The sequence below is a fragment of the Nicotiana sylvestris genome, chromosome 12, assembly GCF_000393655.2.
Source record: "Nicotiana sylvestris chromosome 12, ASM39365v2, whole genome shotgun sequence".
NCBI classification, from domain to species: Eukaryota; Viridiplantae; Streptophyta; class Magnoliopsida; order Solanales; family Solanaceae; genus Nicotiana; species Nicotiana sylvestris.
Window position 1 is genome coordinate 83468 of NC_091068.1, and position 15858 is coordinate 99325.

The 15858-nt window shown below is 36.1% G+C and overlaps 2 protein-coding genes across 4 annotated transcripts; one reads left to right on the forward strand and one right to left on the reverse strand.

Moving 5' to 3' along the window:
- Positions 1-284: 284 nt before the first annotated feature.
- On the forward strand, positions 285-7892 carry LOC104248600 (uncharacterized). The gene is made up of 8 exons (XM_009804901.2): positions 285-593; positions 681-733; positions 1470-1529; positions 1677-1754; positions 4546-4675; positions 4975-5027; positions 5858-6046; positions 7438-7892. Exons 1-8 carry the CDS (start codon positions 341-343, stop codon positions 7582-7584), a joined length of 963 nt encoding a protein of 320 aa, XP_009803203.1. The 5' UTR covers positions 285-340; the 3' UTR covers positions 7585-7892.
- A 504-nt stretch (positions 7893-8396) lies between these two features.
- Positions 8397-14401, reverse strand: LOC104248606 (probable aquaporin NIP5-1). Of its 3 annotated transcripts, none has more exons than XM_070164936.1 (5): positions 13587-14401; positions 11809-11907; positions 11261-11680; positions 10565-10626; positions 8397-8898 (listed from the first exon to the last, which is right to left on the reverse strand). In XM_070164936.1, exons 1-5 carry the CDS (start codon positions 13797-13799, stop codon positions 8700-8702), a joined length of 993 nt encoding a protein of 330 aa, XP_070021037.1. In that variant the 5' UTR covers positions 13800-14401; the 3' UTR covers positions 8397-8699. The 3 variants fall into 3 exon arrangements, with proteins under 3 accessions (XP_070021037.1, XP_070021038.1, XP_009803208.1); XM_070164937.1 differs by having other exon boundaries at positions 11809-11948; positions 13587-13671; XM_009804906.2 differs by lacking the exon at positions 11809-11907 and having other exon boundaries at positions 13587-14400.
- Positions 14402-15858: the final 1457 nt, after the last annotated feature.

Below are 15858 nucleotides of genomic sequence, written 5' to 3' on the forward strand. Positions count from 1 at the left end.
GCACAAAAAATTAGAATACTTTCACGCCTCAGTCACGAGAAAGCGTTCCCATTCACTCTTTATTTTAAGTTAACCAAGGTTAAACCCAACAGCATGTATCACGATCATGAAGTTATATTTTGTCAATGATAAGATTTATGTATTATTGTAGTTTATTTAAAACTACAAGTGTTCACGATACATAAATGATTTGTAGTTAAGTTTGAGTGGTTAAGTGACAAATCTAATAATTTTGATTACCAAAAAAAGGAATATTTGGACTTCTCTCTTTATGAAAATGAAGTGATATTTTCACTCTCTCTTATCCGCAGCACACAGCCGTGAAATAAGGCGTCTCGAGATGAGCAGGCTTGCTGTATGCGGCCCTTCGGCGAGCCTATTACCCATTCAAAGCCCCTGCTCCTCTTCCAGTACCTCTATTTGCCATTGGGCTCCGCGTTTAAGGAGGAAGGCGCATTTGAGAAGAAAGGCGACAGTATTCTGCTCGGCAGATGAAGTGGATTTCAAGGTGCTCACCTCTGTCACAAGTAGTTATAATAACATAGTTATCCTCGACACTCCCGACTCACGTGTGCTGCTTCTTGACTCTTCCAGTATGTGAGATAGCATTTTGTCAAATGATTGTCATTCCGTGACTTAATGTTTTCTAAGGATTTTATGGCTTATTTTGCTGGGGACAGATAATGTGCATAGCATTCTTCACAAGGGAAAGAAATGGACTGATGCATATTGGGTATGCCATTGCTTCGTCTTCTTTTTATTGCCTTTTTATTAATATCTATATTCTTCTCATAGTTGTCTAATTCACACATTATTTAAATCAAAATGTGTGGTGAGCATGTGTGTGGACCCAATAACATGTACGGTAGACTGTATATAGCACTCCCTTGGGTACGGCCTTTCCCGCAGGCGCGGAGCTAGAGTGTCGGGAGAGGGTTCGGCCGAACCCAGTAATTTTGGTTTGAACCTGTATTTGTCTTTAAAAATCTATTAAATAGGTATAAATTATATTAATTTAGAATCAATAACTTAAAACGATTAGAATTCCGATTAGAATCCCGAACCCATAAGCTTGAAATCCTAGCTCTGCCTCTGCTTCCCCGGACCCTCGTGAATGCGGGATGCTTTGTGCACGTGCCTCCACTTTATTTGTTTAACTACTAGATGCTTCATAAAATAGTTATTTTGTTTATACTGCTCAGTTTTCTGAGTTTTGCGTTCAGATGATGTGAACCAGTGCACAATGTTCTTGTAAACATTTCAGGACATCACAAGACGAAAACAAATCCTATGTGCAGCTGAAAATAGCTGACTAATTTAGTCGATCCAGTATAGGCAGGCAACTTTCCGCAGAATTGTACATTTCTCTTGTATGGTTTATTGTTATTGATACTGAATGTTGACCTTACAATGCTTATGTAGTGCATTCAACTCCCTAATGTGGTACAATTTCTTCTATTTGATTACAGGATGAGTTTGCCACCTTGCCGGCCATTGTTCCAAGGGGTCCCATCGCTATTTTTGGCCTGGTAATTTAGGTTCTTTTAATGATTTTTGATTTTTGACAAAACATATCGCTAATACATCAACTTTTCTTAACAAATGCAAGTTTGAAATCTTACCGTCTCTATATGCGGGATTAAACTGATCTACAGCTACTTCCTGCTAATTTACAGGGGGGCGCAACTGCTGCACATTTGATGCTTGAACTATGGCCTTCTTTGCAGCTTGTTGGATGGGAGATAGATGAAATTGTAATAACCTTTCCTTATCATTTCCTAGCTTTTGTCTTTTATAGAGCATATTTATATTTTGATATTTCATATGCAATTTTTTCACTAGCATATCTTGAACCTTGGTGCATTGCAAGAAAGACAAAGAAAATATAAATCTAGAGGATTTCAATGCTATGATACTTGCTTATGTTTTTTTCATGAGTACCAAGTCATTCCAATTGATCCAAAAAAAAGAATTTGAGTACTGCGTCATTCACAACTTTCCAGAGTCTTGAATTAGTCTTATATTATTTTGTCAAGGAAACGCCTCTGTTACATCAGCTATTTTGTTGATAATCAAAACCATGGAAAGCAGAGAGGAAGGTGACATGAAAGCCTAACTTCATGCTTTTTTATTTGAATAAGAACCCTCTCCTTTACACTAAGATGCATCCTGTAGAGCCAGTAGCAAAAAGTGCAGAACTTATGGAAAACAATCTATGTACTATGCAGATATGGGCATAGGCATACCGCTCCATTCAAAAAGAGTAGAATGATATTGAAGTTTAGGCAATTACAAGAATTCTAAGTATTACGAGAACGATCTTTGGTTTGGGGAAAAAAGGTATGGATATGCATACTCTTTGCAACAAGCTTAGCCAATGAGAGTGACTTGTTTAACCTCCTTGTTGTAGTCAATAAAAGGACACTTCATAGGGTCTGTGACTTGGCAATGGTGAGCATCAATCAACGGAACACTAAAGGCCTTAGCTTTTGCGAATTAATATTTCCAAAACCAAAACAGGAAATATAAGAATAAAATTATTTCCTTGGGTAGACATTAGAATACGACCAGAGGCAGGATAAAGAAAATCATTGCTATCAGTTTGAAATTCAAAATTTTAACAGGTCTGTAGTAACTTTCCAGCAGATTCACCAAGTGTGGCAATTGAAACTGATCTCTATTGTATTTAGGAGTTGAACTTTTACAAAATCATATGAGCATGTGTTGCATACTAGAAATTGCTTTGGGGTTTATATCCATTTTTGGCAGCTCTTGTCATTCGTCAAGCTACTTGATGCCATTCAGTTTTAATTTTTTCTTCTCTAACTTATGTGGAAGTTATGTAGTGATTTTAGTAACTGAAAGTTGCATGGAGCTCCAGAGTTGATTGTCATATAAATGACACAGACCTCTAGTGATTCGTGTTACACATCTCTGAGGAGGAAATTATGCCTAGAACCGCCTCTAATTTAGAGTCACAACATATGATGAATTAGAAAATACCTAGTGACACCCTTGAAAATACATGTGCATTTATGGTGCTTCTGTACTTCAAAAGAGCACCAAAAGAAAAAGAAAAAAAAAAAAAAGATTCAAAGTTTGTTGGAGTTTTAAGTTCAAAGCGCAACTAAAGCATGAACTTTGATGAAAATATTACAAAGGAAGAAATACATGTGTAATGCATGAATAATTTATTTTCTCCAGTGCATGAACAGATTACTAACAAAAACAACAATAATATTGAAAGGGAACTTTTAAAACCGCTCTCACTAAGTGAAATGCTTATTGTCCAATGTCACCCTCTTCAACATAGAATCCATGGTCGATGATGCACATGTTTTATCGCCTTGGTGCCTGCACGAAAGAGCCTCTAAGCGAGTGGAGCATCAAGCCTGTCTTGCTCCTAGTTTGAGGAATTTAGCACTCCTCAGCAGCAATACTGGTCGTTCGTAATTTATCTGCTGGATTTTAACCTTTTACAAATTTCCGTGCAGCCTGTTTTGCACCTAGTTTGAGGAATTTAGCACTCAGAAGCAGTATTGGTTTTTCGTCATTTATTTGTTGGGTTTTAATCTTTTAGAAATTCCGTGCATTTTATGTCGTTGAATTCTTGATTGAGGCTAGGCTACTGACATGTGCTAGTGCAGAAAATATACCTATGGCAAAAGAAATTGCACAAGTTATGAAAATTTTAGAATTCATTGGGACTAGAAAAGGGAAAAGAAGAAGAGACAAAACTCTTATTTGAAGTTTGTTGGTTAAAAACATAGTACTAGAGAGCTGTTTATATAGGAGTTTTTACTTTTTCGTAACATGAAAAAGAAAGCTTCCTAATTCGTAGGATTCTAATTATTATGACATAGTCATTAAGTTTACTTTATATTTTTTCTTATTATTTTGACTTTCAACATTCCCCTTAAAATCAAGATGGTGAAGCAACTTTAGTTCGCCCATTTCTAAGATAAGAAATATTAAAATCGGAACAGTAAACAATCGTCCAGATAGTGTCGTTAGAATATAAACAATCACCAGAAAGAATCTACTCTCAATCATTGAAGAAATGTGCTGTTGGACAAATCTCCTTGATATCATTGAACTAGCTTGAACTGGTGGCCAAGCAACAATTGGAAAAGTCACCAGAACAGTGATCGGAAAAATTTCTGGAAAAGTTGTAGGAAATAGTGACCATACAAGTGGTGCGGTCAAAATATCTAATTTGGAATTGCCACCTGAAAGAGGTAGTGCACCGCAGGAACAGCCACCAGAATACAAAATTTTAAATTATTCTCTTTATTCTCAATAATAACATGATCATCTAGAATGTTTTACACAATATTCTTAATCTTTCATACATATTTAGTTCGGAATTTTTTGTTTTAGAAATTGATCCAATAACTTGGAGTTCAAGGAGTTTAATACTGTTGAGAAAAAGGAGCTTAATAATGTCATCTGACATTTAAAACTGAATTATTCAAGTCATTGTCCAATTCACCATGTTTGATTTGTGAAAATGAGTTACAAAATGTTTTTTCTCATTCATTCCAGTTGATTGAAAAAGCAAGAGAATATCTTGGGCTCTCTGATCTGGAGAAACATAATGAAGGTGGCGGTGTATTGGAAGTTCATATTGGAGATGTATTTTCTCCATCTGTTACTATTCCTGGAGGTTATGCAGGTATATCACTGCCTTAATCAAATGGAAGAATTTAAGAATGTAACCCCTAGTCAACCTTTTAATTGCTTTATGATGGAAGGGAAGTTCTTATCCTCCAGTAAATGATTGTTCTTCCATCTGGTTCCTGCACTTGAAGCGTTTGAAATAATTTTCTTCTGTGGAAGCCTCTTCCCTGATTTATCAACTTTTAACTTGTTTTGCTATGCATAAGAAGTGAGCATTTGAAATATTGACATTGAAACATTCTGGGTTTGACTTCTATCCAGTGTTTACTTAATTCTCCAAAATGATAATTTCAGGTATAATAGTTGATTTGTTTTCTGATGGAAAGGTTTTGCCCCAACTGCAAGAGGTATGCTCAAGTGCACAATTTTGATAGTCATGCATTTTGTAGTATTGCTATCTTTACAGTACAATGCTTGCTTATCTTCTCATAAACTAATGTTGTTGATAATAGTATCTCTTTTTTGGAATAATCTCATGTTGATTTTCTTTTTGGCTGCTAATAGAGTTGATATTTGAGTCAATCCTTTGGCACCCAATTGGGAGTGTGGTATTCTGGATAAGTACCTTTTCTGGTAGTTATTTAGAGAAGTACTTTATAAATTCTATAGTAGCATTTCATTGTACCATTATTTTACAAAGTACTTTGTGTTTAATATACAAATTAACTATTTAAATATTCGCTTTGATTTGTCCGGTACCTGTGTCGTTGAGATAGCAGGTGCCCGGTGAAATAGTTGAGGTGCGCACAAGCTTGCCTCAACACCACATTATCAAAAAATAAAAAATCGCTTTGATTTGGTAGTGGGGCAAATTGTCAAATAGTACCTAAATATTAACCAACAGAAGTTTCATAAGCTCCAAATTTGAGCATTTGCCGTACTCATTTGTTGAAAGCTCTACTAGAGATATACACTTTCAACATTTACCAAACACTAGACAAAGGTTCATTTCATGTTGAAAGTGCTAATTTCTCAAGTGCACCTGCAGTGCGACCAGATTGAGTGTGACCTGCAGATCTACTCTCATTTTAATTGAAGTATTAAGTTGCTGGTACTCTTAATTCACCTGCGTGTGCTTTTTTGATTCATAAAATTCACCCTTGTGCATCTATTGATGTCTGGTTCCTGGTGGTAGATTTCTAGGATCTAATGCATTTGTTTTGGCTTTCCTTGACAGGTCACAACTTGGTTGGAGATGAATAAGATGTTGATGCCCAATGGTCGGCTCATGGTGAATTGTGGTGCTGCTACCAAAGAATGGTCTAATACTTCTTCTGAAATGATCCAACCAGAAATTTCCGAAAAGGATGATCCTAGGGAACTAAACGCAACTATCAACGCATTATGCAAGGCATTTCCTGGGCAGGTAGTGTAATTGAATTCCATTTATCTTCCTTAAAGCAGGACGCACATGAAGGCGTGAAGCTTCATCGAGTTATAGGAGCATCTGGAAGAACCAAAGTTTGTAGCTCTTTATTTTCTCAGTAAAAGCAGTATAAATTTTTGTGGCCGCTCTTGGTTTACTAGCTGCCTTTATGTCATTCTTCTTTTAAAAGGTTACCTAGGGTTATGCAACTATGAAAGCAATACTTTAATCCAGTGAATCATGGAGGCTTTTGGAAAGTAATCTCAGCCATTTATAATTCAAAAGTGCCTTTATCAAGATATGCAATTTAATAGAGAAATCATGTTTAGTAATTATGACATACTCTATGTCCTATTTTTAGATATGTAGAGGGGTTGCTCTGATTGTAAGCAACCTCCACTTCCAACCAAGAGGTTGTGAGTTCGAGTCTCCCCAAGAGCAAGGTGAGAAATTCTTGGAGGGAAGGATCCCGAGGGTCTATTTGGAAACAGCCTCTCTACCCCAGGGTAGGGGTAAGGTCTGCGTACACACTACCCTCCCCAGACCCCACTAAATGGGATTATACTGGGTTGTTGTTGTCTATGTCCTATTTATTTTACACAGTGACTTGACTTAGAGATTAAAACATTTTGGTTCACTCGAAAGAAATCAGTTGGTAGATGAAAGTTGAGCGAGTTTGTGAAAATAGTATGGTACATATAATATTCAGAAATTCATCAACAACAACAACAACAAAAACCCCAGTATATTCCCACAAGTGGGGTCTGGGGAGGGTGGTGTGTACGCAGACCTTACCCCTACCTAGTGAAGGTAGAGAGGTTGTTTCCAATACACCCTCGGCTTTGAAAGAGAATTTTCAGAAATTCATCAAACAGCACAAACAATATGGGAGTTTGGTCTTGACCAACTGTTACCATTATCTGTGCACCAGATAGATGGTTTCAGGCACCAAACCCCTGTATCTTTGGTCACGGCACCAGTCCCATCATAATTAACAATGATCACTTGAAACAGCTGTACTGTCTTGAAAAGTTGTCCATCTTTTAGAAGGAATTCTTGACTTTACAAGTTGATCAAGGTATACCGATATGGATGCAATGTAATGGTGTACTCTGTAAATGTGTGATAAATGTCTAGAAATGTGCAATTGCATGGTGCGATATTGCTGGGAATGAGCTTAGGAAAAGGCAGGACTGGTGATTCTGTTTAGTTTATGATAGCTTGCCATGAAACCATTCAGAGGGTTTCAGTGACATTACAATTTCATGGCATATAAATTTTGTTATTTGCTGTGTGCACATTAAGAATATTCTGGTCTTTTGAATGCCACTATGCATTTGGCTCTCTGTCTTGACCTGCTATGACTGATAGTTTATTATCTGAAATGGCAGGTAAGCTGGAAAAAGTTGCCAAAGAGAGCAGGAGAAAATTTTCTTGCGCTGACAGGACCATTACCAGATTTGGCTATTTGGTCTGCTCGTTTCCCGGATCAATTAAGCTCAAGTGTCAAAGAATGGAGAAGTTGCATGCCTTCGTGATTTTTGACATTGGAACTTGATTAAGCTGTCCTTCGTGCCAATAGAAAAGGTCCTTTGCAGCCCCCCGCCCCATTCCCTATTTTCAGCTAGATTCCAAATTTCCAGTAGGTGGGCTGTTTTAACAAATACTATGTCTTCCCGTATAGGAGATCTTCCTTTCCCGGTTTTTATTTTCGTGTAAGTGACTCTTTTATCAGAAGGAAAGCAAAGGGATGCAACCTGTATATATTGGCCCACAGGCAACCATCAGACACTACCTAGTCACCCTTAATCCCTCTGTGAGTAGCCTGTTTCTATCTTGATTTGCAGTAGTCTCCAATCTCTTCAGCTCTCCCTTATGCGTATTAGTATTACGTTATGATTATTACTGAGAGTTTCAACTCTGCTAAAGTTAGGATATACTTTGAGTTGTGACTACGCCATTACCAATCGTGGAACTAGGTGTTCACTCCTCTTGGTAGGCTTCAATCATATAGTTATCTTTATCAAAGTTTGTGATGGTTTAAAACATGAATTGTGCATGCTTAATTCATAGGCAGGCGGTTTTGAAAAATAATTCAGGCAAGATCATTGTTTTTTCAATTTTGGCGGAGAAGAAACTAATGTCTCCTGAAATATAGTTGCAGAAGCGTGTGAGATCTCATCTAAAAGTTTAACCTGTTAGAGATATCATACTTTTATTTACTTAATTATAACACTGTTGAATTGGATTCACACTCATGTGGAGTGCATATTTTTGCTACGACTTTGTGTTTATAAAGTGATGGCTGCTAATATAAGCATTTTGATGCTTAAACATTGTGACAAGATCATAAACAAGTAGCAGCTCAGAAAGCTTCTTATTACCATCACACATTATAACGTAGCAAAGTTTCACACACAGCAAACCATAAGAAAAGGAAAAAGGCTCGCAGACCACAAGCGAATATCAGCCCCTTCCTCAAGTCATCCACACACAGCGTATGAGGAGAAAGAGTACCAAATGCAACTGTAAATTGTTTTTGGTAGTGAGACTGGAAGTCACATTTTCCGAGTCTCCACCTTTATTTTCAAGCACGCAATAGTACAATAAGATAAGCTATTAGAAGTTGGAGCAACATCCTTCCTTCAGCAGGCTAGCGGCGGAAGCTCCTAACCTGGCGTGGTGTCTCAGAACTGTCATCTCCTCGAAGTTTGACGAGCGTATAAACAGCTGCCCCTGCAAGAGCCCCCAGAGTTGGAGCCACTATGTATATCCACAATGACTTGTAATTTCCTGCTGCAACGGCTGGCCCCAAAGTTCTTACTGGATTCATGGAAGCACCACTTGATGGCCTGCTTATTCCAATGTTTCAAAAACACAAAAGGAGTTACTGGAGCTGCTTTGGCAAAGTCTAAGTTATAAGCCTAGCTGAGAATTCTTTACTCATAAGCCTAGCTGAGAATTCTTTACTCGCTGTGCTAGGCATGAAAAGCACAATTGGAGTAAGAGCACTTAGCTCTCTACTTACTGTTTACTTATTTACGGTTGGTTCTGTGCAACATTTTTGTAAGTGAAGAAAGGGCATCAGAATGAAGTTTCTTCCCCAATGCAAGAGCTCATACGATAATACCCGGCGGTTTGTTTGGTAGCTAACCCATATATTAGTAGTTTAGTACTAAGTAGATTTAGTTGATAGATTTAAGTAAACTGTAAAAGCTAAATACTTGGGTGTTGTGACTCAGTGGTGAAGCCAGAAAAGCCAATAAGGGTGTTCAAAATTGTCAGTGAGCTATGCAAGAGTGTGCGAAATCTATATTTTGATCAATAACAAGTAATATTTTATCATGTACACGGTATAACTTTTCGGCGAAGGTCACACATAGCTTCGACCTTGTGAGTATGATGGAGGATTCCATATCAGTACCTTCGGGGATAAAAGATGGCATTTATTTTTTAAGAAAGAAGATGCAACAGAAGCAAGTCCATGTGAGGTACTGTTTTAGCTAGGGAAGGAAATGGTGTTGCAGATGCTTTGGCCAAATTTAGAGGAAATTTGTAAGTCCCACTTGTAACTAAACTGTATTACACAGTCCAGAACCTTCCTAGAGAAGCTAATGGTCCCTTCATGATGGATAAGATGCAGCTCCCAACATTTAGAACTAGGCAGATCAAGGAAAGGGTTGTACGTAATGTTTTGTAAGTTGATCATATTACATCTCACCTGTAGTATTACGGAGAAGTCATACTTAGGCATTTTTTGGCCTTCAACTCCTACTGTATGTGGCCTTGATAGGAAGGTATGGGAATTGAGAATTAGGGTAGAAGGTTAGCAAGTAGTCGAGCATATTTCTGTTCTATACCGGGAGTACTAGGGTTAATTTGGTAGTGTCTTGTTCTTAGATTGCTAGTATTACATATGATACTGTCCTACTATCTTCTACTTCGGCTTCCTAGTATTTTGCTGTTACTGTTTGTTGCTATTGATTTCTTCCATCTATCTTCTGGTTCTTAGATTGTTGTTATTATCTTTTTTGGCATTTGTTGTTGATATGGCTTGTTTCTATTGTTTCTTTTTATTTTTCTTGAGGTGAGGATCTATCGAAAACAGCTTCTTTACCTTCCCAGGATAAGGATCAGGATAAGGATAGGGATAAGGTCTGCTAGACCCAACTTGTAAGATTTTACTGAGTTTGTTGTTGTTGTTGCAACTCCTAGTGAACATATTAGGAATAGGAGTTGACACAGTTTGTATTACGGGAGGCAATACTTTAATCTCTACGTTAGAATCTAAGACAATTTCTAAGTTAGTTACTAAAGTTAGTTGGCCATATTTTTTACATAATTCAGCCTGTCCAATTGATGACAGTCAGGATTTGAGGAGGAAAGCTGGCATTCCAGGGGCCTCCTTAATATTTCACTTTTTGGTTATTAAGCAACTCAAGCAAGCTTACATTAAAAAAAAAAAAAGTATAGTAATAAATAAATAAAGAACACTTGGGTGTTGAGATATTTACTTACCCAGCCACTAGAATATTGAGCATGACTGTAGCTCCAACTGCAATGCCCGCCAACTCTCCCACCTATTTAATATTAAGATTTGTATCGTCAGAAAAAAGAAAACCAAAGGAATATGTATTTATTAGAATAGGAAGAGGAAGGAAAGAAGAAAAAACAAAAAGTTCATGCAATCTTGCCAAGTATAGTCTTTCTCGACTAGACCATTGAAGTAATTATCCTAGCTCTCTTTGTCAGATGGATTCTAGGTATCTATTTTTTTAATATTTATTTGTGTGTGAACCTCTAAATTGATCTCAAAGGAGGTAACAGATCTTTCTAGATTTCGATCTTGTAATTGAATCAATATCAATGATATTACACCTCCTTCTCGTTTGATCGAAGGGGAACCTTGGAGCAATGGTAAGGTTGTTTCCGTGTGTGACCTATAGGTTACGAGTTTGAGTCATGGAAGTAGTCACTAACACTTGCATTAGGGTAGACTGTCTACATCACCCACTTCAGGTACAGCTCTTCCTCGGACCTTGCGTAAACGCGGGATGCTTAGTGCACCGGGCTGCCCTACTCGTTTGATCGTCTTTAATAAACTATAGTCTAATATGTATGTAAAAGGACAACTATGTTAACATAATTAACATGCTACGTCTATACTATGTGGTATGCATGGAGTGAAGGAAAACAAATTAAGTTGGTCCATACCGCGCGGGTGTCGGTAGCAACAGCAGTGACAACAAAAAGGAGATTGAATGTGATGAGGAATTCGAGAGCAAAAGCCTGGCCAGTGTTTACAGAAGGAACAGTAACGCCACCAGACATGAAAGGATGAAAAACACCCTTGAGAGCAAAAGAAGCACAAACTGATGCTGAAACCTGCGCTGCAACATAGGCCGGCACTTGAACCCACGGAAAATGACGAAGTGCTGCAAATGCAATGGTGAGCGACGGATTAAGATGTGCTCCAGAAATATGGCCCGTCGACAGAATCACGATCATAACGGCCAGCCCAGAGCAAGCTGCATTTCCGATTAGAGATTCGGCTCCGTTGTACTTTTGGTTCACAATTGGCCCGGCTGTTGCAGCAAATATAAGGATAAATGTTCCCACGAACTCTGCTCCCAACTGTATCAACACAGACGTTTTTACACTTTAGGGTATGACAATTAGTTTTATAACAACAACAACAACAACAACCCAGTATAATCTCACTTAGTGGGGTCTGGGGAGGGTAGTGTGTACGCAGACCTTACCCCTACTCTGGGGTAGAGAGGCTGTTTCCAAATAGACCCTCGGCATCCTTCCCTCCAAGAACTTCTCACCTTGCTCTTGGGTAGACTGGAACTCACAACCTCTTGGTTGGAAGTGGACGTTGGAAGTATGACAATTAGTTCTATAAATGCAACAAAATAACAATGAAGGACTTATATTTTAGAATTCAGAACTTGCAAGTTGAACTACTAAAACAGTGACCATCGGTTTGTAATCTATTGGCACCACAAAAACCTACTAAATTTTAGAATTCAGATTGAAATTTCCACTTTCTTGAGAAGAATCTTGCATGCGCTCAATTAGGGCAATACAAACCGAACCAAAAAACGGCATCAAATCGAAAAGTCAAACCAACCCGATTAAAAAACCCGATTAGGTTTAGTTTGGTATTGCGTAAAAAAATTCGAACCAAACTGACATATAAATATATAATCTTTATATATACTTTTAAGATTTTATATAGAATTAATTTCTTTAAAAAAATATCTAGAAATATTTGAGATTCTCTTGCGGGATATAATATTTAATAAAATATGAAGTGCTTCATATTTATTAACCTTATATAATATGTTGTATGATCGCGTTCTTATCAAGTGTTACTGAAATGTGTGAATCTCTTTGTTCTTCCATAATCATACGTCAAGATCTATTAAATTCTTATATCTTTTTTGAATTTGAAGTGGTTATTATTATTTAGGTATCATATTGATTTTTATGTTTAATTATTAAATTCGGTTAACCTTGAAAGTGTACATCAACAAAAAATTATTGTCATACGACTAAAATAATAACTATCATGTGTTACTAAGTAAATTCTTCCGTAAGAATATTTAATAGATAATATGTTTATCAATTTTTTAATTTTTACTAAACATATATTTACTAATCAAAAATTTAACAAAATAAGATTGAAATAATATTTAAGTAACAAAAAACCCGAAAAACCCGCCAAAACCGAACCACTAGTAGTTGGTTTGGTTCTGTATGTATACCCCTACTCTCAATATAAAAAGGGAAAGAAAAAAAAAAAATAGGAGAAGAACGGACACATGAAAGCGATGTTTAATGTGCTGTAAATCAAATTCCCAATTAAGACTTTGACTGAATAAAGTAATTTTTTACTTAAGACTATAGCACATTTCATACCCGTGAGAGATGAGTTTGTCCTTTAAGTTTTCCTCGTTTTATTCGCTTATTTTTGTACTTAAATATTATATAGTCTTTCACCACAAAAGGAGTATTGGTAACTAGAAAAAAACGAGTCTTGATATGCATTTTTGAGTTTAACAAAAGGATATTAATCTGAGTTTAATAAATTTATCTTGTGACATAATCATGCTTCTAATGGTTTATTAAGTACCCAATGATCTACCTAACTCCCTAATTTTTCTAACCAAAACTTATTATTAGCCAGGTATTCTAAGTGGACCAACAATTAAATTAATGAAAATCTAAAAGCATAGCCAAAAAAATAATAATCAATATCACTAGAATTGATCTTAAAAAGAGATGCAAATATCTTAAAGAAAAATATAATATGACAACATTCTAGCAATTGAGATACTGGGCAAAAGCAGGTACAATTGACACAACCATTGGACCTTGACATATGAAATGTCAAATGCAAATTAATTGCGTGCACAGATAGTCGTTTCCAGTGATATTATTTAGAAATTAGCCCGTAATTATTTTATCGTAAAAATTTTAAATTAAAAATTTCAATTGCAGCATAATTCAGAATATTTTTTAGAGTGTGTACCTTGCGAGTGAGGGAGACATCTGGTGCGGGGAAGTCGGAAAGACACGTGTGAGGAGTGCCCCATGTTGGAGCATCCAAAGGCAAGCACTTGCATCGGGGCATTGACTTTCGATCATAATTAGACCCCATTGAGTCCACTCGAATCGACGAGAATAGCGGCGTTGGTGTCCCCGGCGTTGCCGGCGCCGATACTGGTGATTCAAATTCCGGCATCTCCGATCCTTTTCCTTTCTTTTTTTTTTTTGGTTTTTTTTTTTTTTTTTTTTTGGTTTTTTGGAAAGAGAGATAAGCTAGGTTTCTTTCAATGGAGAAGTATTACATGATTTTTTGGCTTTTTTAAATGTTTAGCTACACGATATTCAGTTTAACAGCCAGATCGTTTGATCCTCAGAATAATCAGAATCCGGCAGCAAACATAACAAATGGAAAAAAAAGTTTTTTTTTTATTTTCTTTTTTGTGGTGGGAACAAGAAGCTAGGAGAAAAAAGTTACATGCTTTATAGGTTTTTATAATTGTGCCACTAAGGAATACAAGAACTGAAGCTATCCAGCTTAACTATATATGCACTAATTAAGATGATGGCGAAACCTTGAGCATATATAGGATCTGAATTACAGTACAAAACAAGAAACCAGTACGATGACTAACTCAGACTGCTTAATGAATAAATTGAAGAGGATCCAACTTTTGATAGTAACAGACAAAAAAGATAAAGAAGAAGAAGAAATAGATTAACGAAACAGTGGAAACAAGAACCAGAAATGATTTTAGGCAAGGACAGGCAGTGGGTTATATGTTTTGGGTAATGGCATATGTAATCTACGACATATTATATACACACACTGCTTTAGACAAGAGGGGTTGCCATGATGGTAAGCAACCCCACTTCCAATTGAGAGGTTGTGAGTTCGAGTCTCCCCAAGAGCAAGGTAGGAAGTTCTTGGAGGGAAGGATGCCGGGGGTCTATTTGGAAACAGTCTCGAGCAAGGTGGGAAGTTCTTAGAGGGAAGGATGCCGGGGTCTATTTGAAAACAGTCTCTCTACCCTTAGCTATAAAGTAAATAAATTACTCCTACAGTAGTAAAAGGAAGCCGACAATCTTATGACAGAGACAAGAAGAGAGAGATAGAAAAGTCAATGCTTACATTGCTAAACTGACAGGGCGGTATGATAAATAAGTATAACAGCAAAGACTATCAACACTTTTTCTCCTTAATTATTATTACTTTTTTTTTTTTTCGCACAATACTTTCTCTCCTTATTCGATTATACTACTACTTAAAGAATAGATGAGAAGAGAAGTTTTGCTGGTATTAATTATATTGAGATTATTTTTTATTGACCATTTGATATATTGTAGTAATTTGTGATTGTAAATTTTAATGTTTGAGATTAGTTATTTTGAGGTTATTTTTTATTGATCATTTGATATATTGTATTAATCTTGTGACTGTAAATTTTAATGTTTGAGATTAGTTATTTTGAGATTATTTTTTATTGACCATTTGATATATCGTATTAATCTTGTGATTGTAAATTTTAATGTTTATTTTGGGTTTATTATTCCATAATCTGATAGGTATAAATTATCCTGCTATTATTTTTAATTTTGAGATAACTTATCTGATGATTAGTAACCAAACAAGGAATAAGATCGTACTAAATTTTTTGTGCCAAAATTATTTTTGTTTATCCATTATACCAAACGACCCGTAGAACCCGTTTGGACATAAGAATTTTTTCACTTTTTTTGAAAAAATTTCGTTTTTTTTAAATTAGTGTTTGGTCATTAAATTTTCAATTTTCACTTGAAGATAAATTATTTTTCGAAAATTTAAAAAACTCCAAAAAGTTGTTTTCCAAAATTTTCACTCAGATCACTCACAAAACTTCAAAAACAACCTAGAATTATATTAATGTCCGAACACAACTCTAATTTTCAAATATCAATTTTCACTTGAAAAAAATTTCACTTTTTTCGACTTTTATCATTCTTATGGTTCAAACGCCCACTTAGGGGTCGTTTCGCAAGAGGTATTAGAAGAAATATTGCAAGCATTAGCTCTTTGCATTACTAATACCTTGTTTGGTACATTTTTTTAATATATGTATAACTAATATACATCATACTTAGTATTATACTATGTATAAATAATACATAGAAAATCATAACATTAGTAATGCAAGGGTTTTTAATACTTGTATAAACATGATTAAAGACCTCCCCCCAAATCCCTAAAAACCTAATCTCAAATACTTTCCCCATATTTT

Bases quoted from the DNA above. Each gene is read 5' to 3' on its own strand.
- LOC104248600 (XM_009804901.2), top strand. From the start codon at position 341: ATGAGCAGGCTTGCTGTATGCGGCCCTTCGGCGAGCCTATTACCCATT. The intron at 594-680 runs GTATGTGAGATA...TGCTGGGGACAG, and splicing joins GCTGCTTCTTGACTCTTCCA to ATAATGTGCATAGCATTCTT. The intron at 5,028-5,857 runs GTATGCTCAAGT...TTTCCTTGACAG, and splicing joins TTTTGCCCCAACTGCAAGAG to GTCACAACTTGGTTGGAGAT.
- LOC104248606 (XM_070164936.1), bottom strand. From the start codon at position 13,799: ATGCCGGAATTTGAATCACCAGTATCGGCGCCGGCAACGCCGGGGACA. The intron at 11,908-13,586 runs GTACACACTCTA...TCCAACCAAGAG, and splicing joins ATGTCTCCCTCACTCGCAAG to GTTGTGAGTTCCAGTCTACC. The intron at 10,627-11,260 runs GTATGGACCAAC...AATATTAAATAG, and splicing joins TTGCTACCGACACCCGCGCG to GTGGGAGAGTTGGCGGGCAT.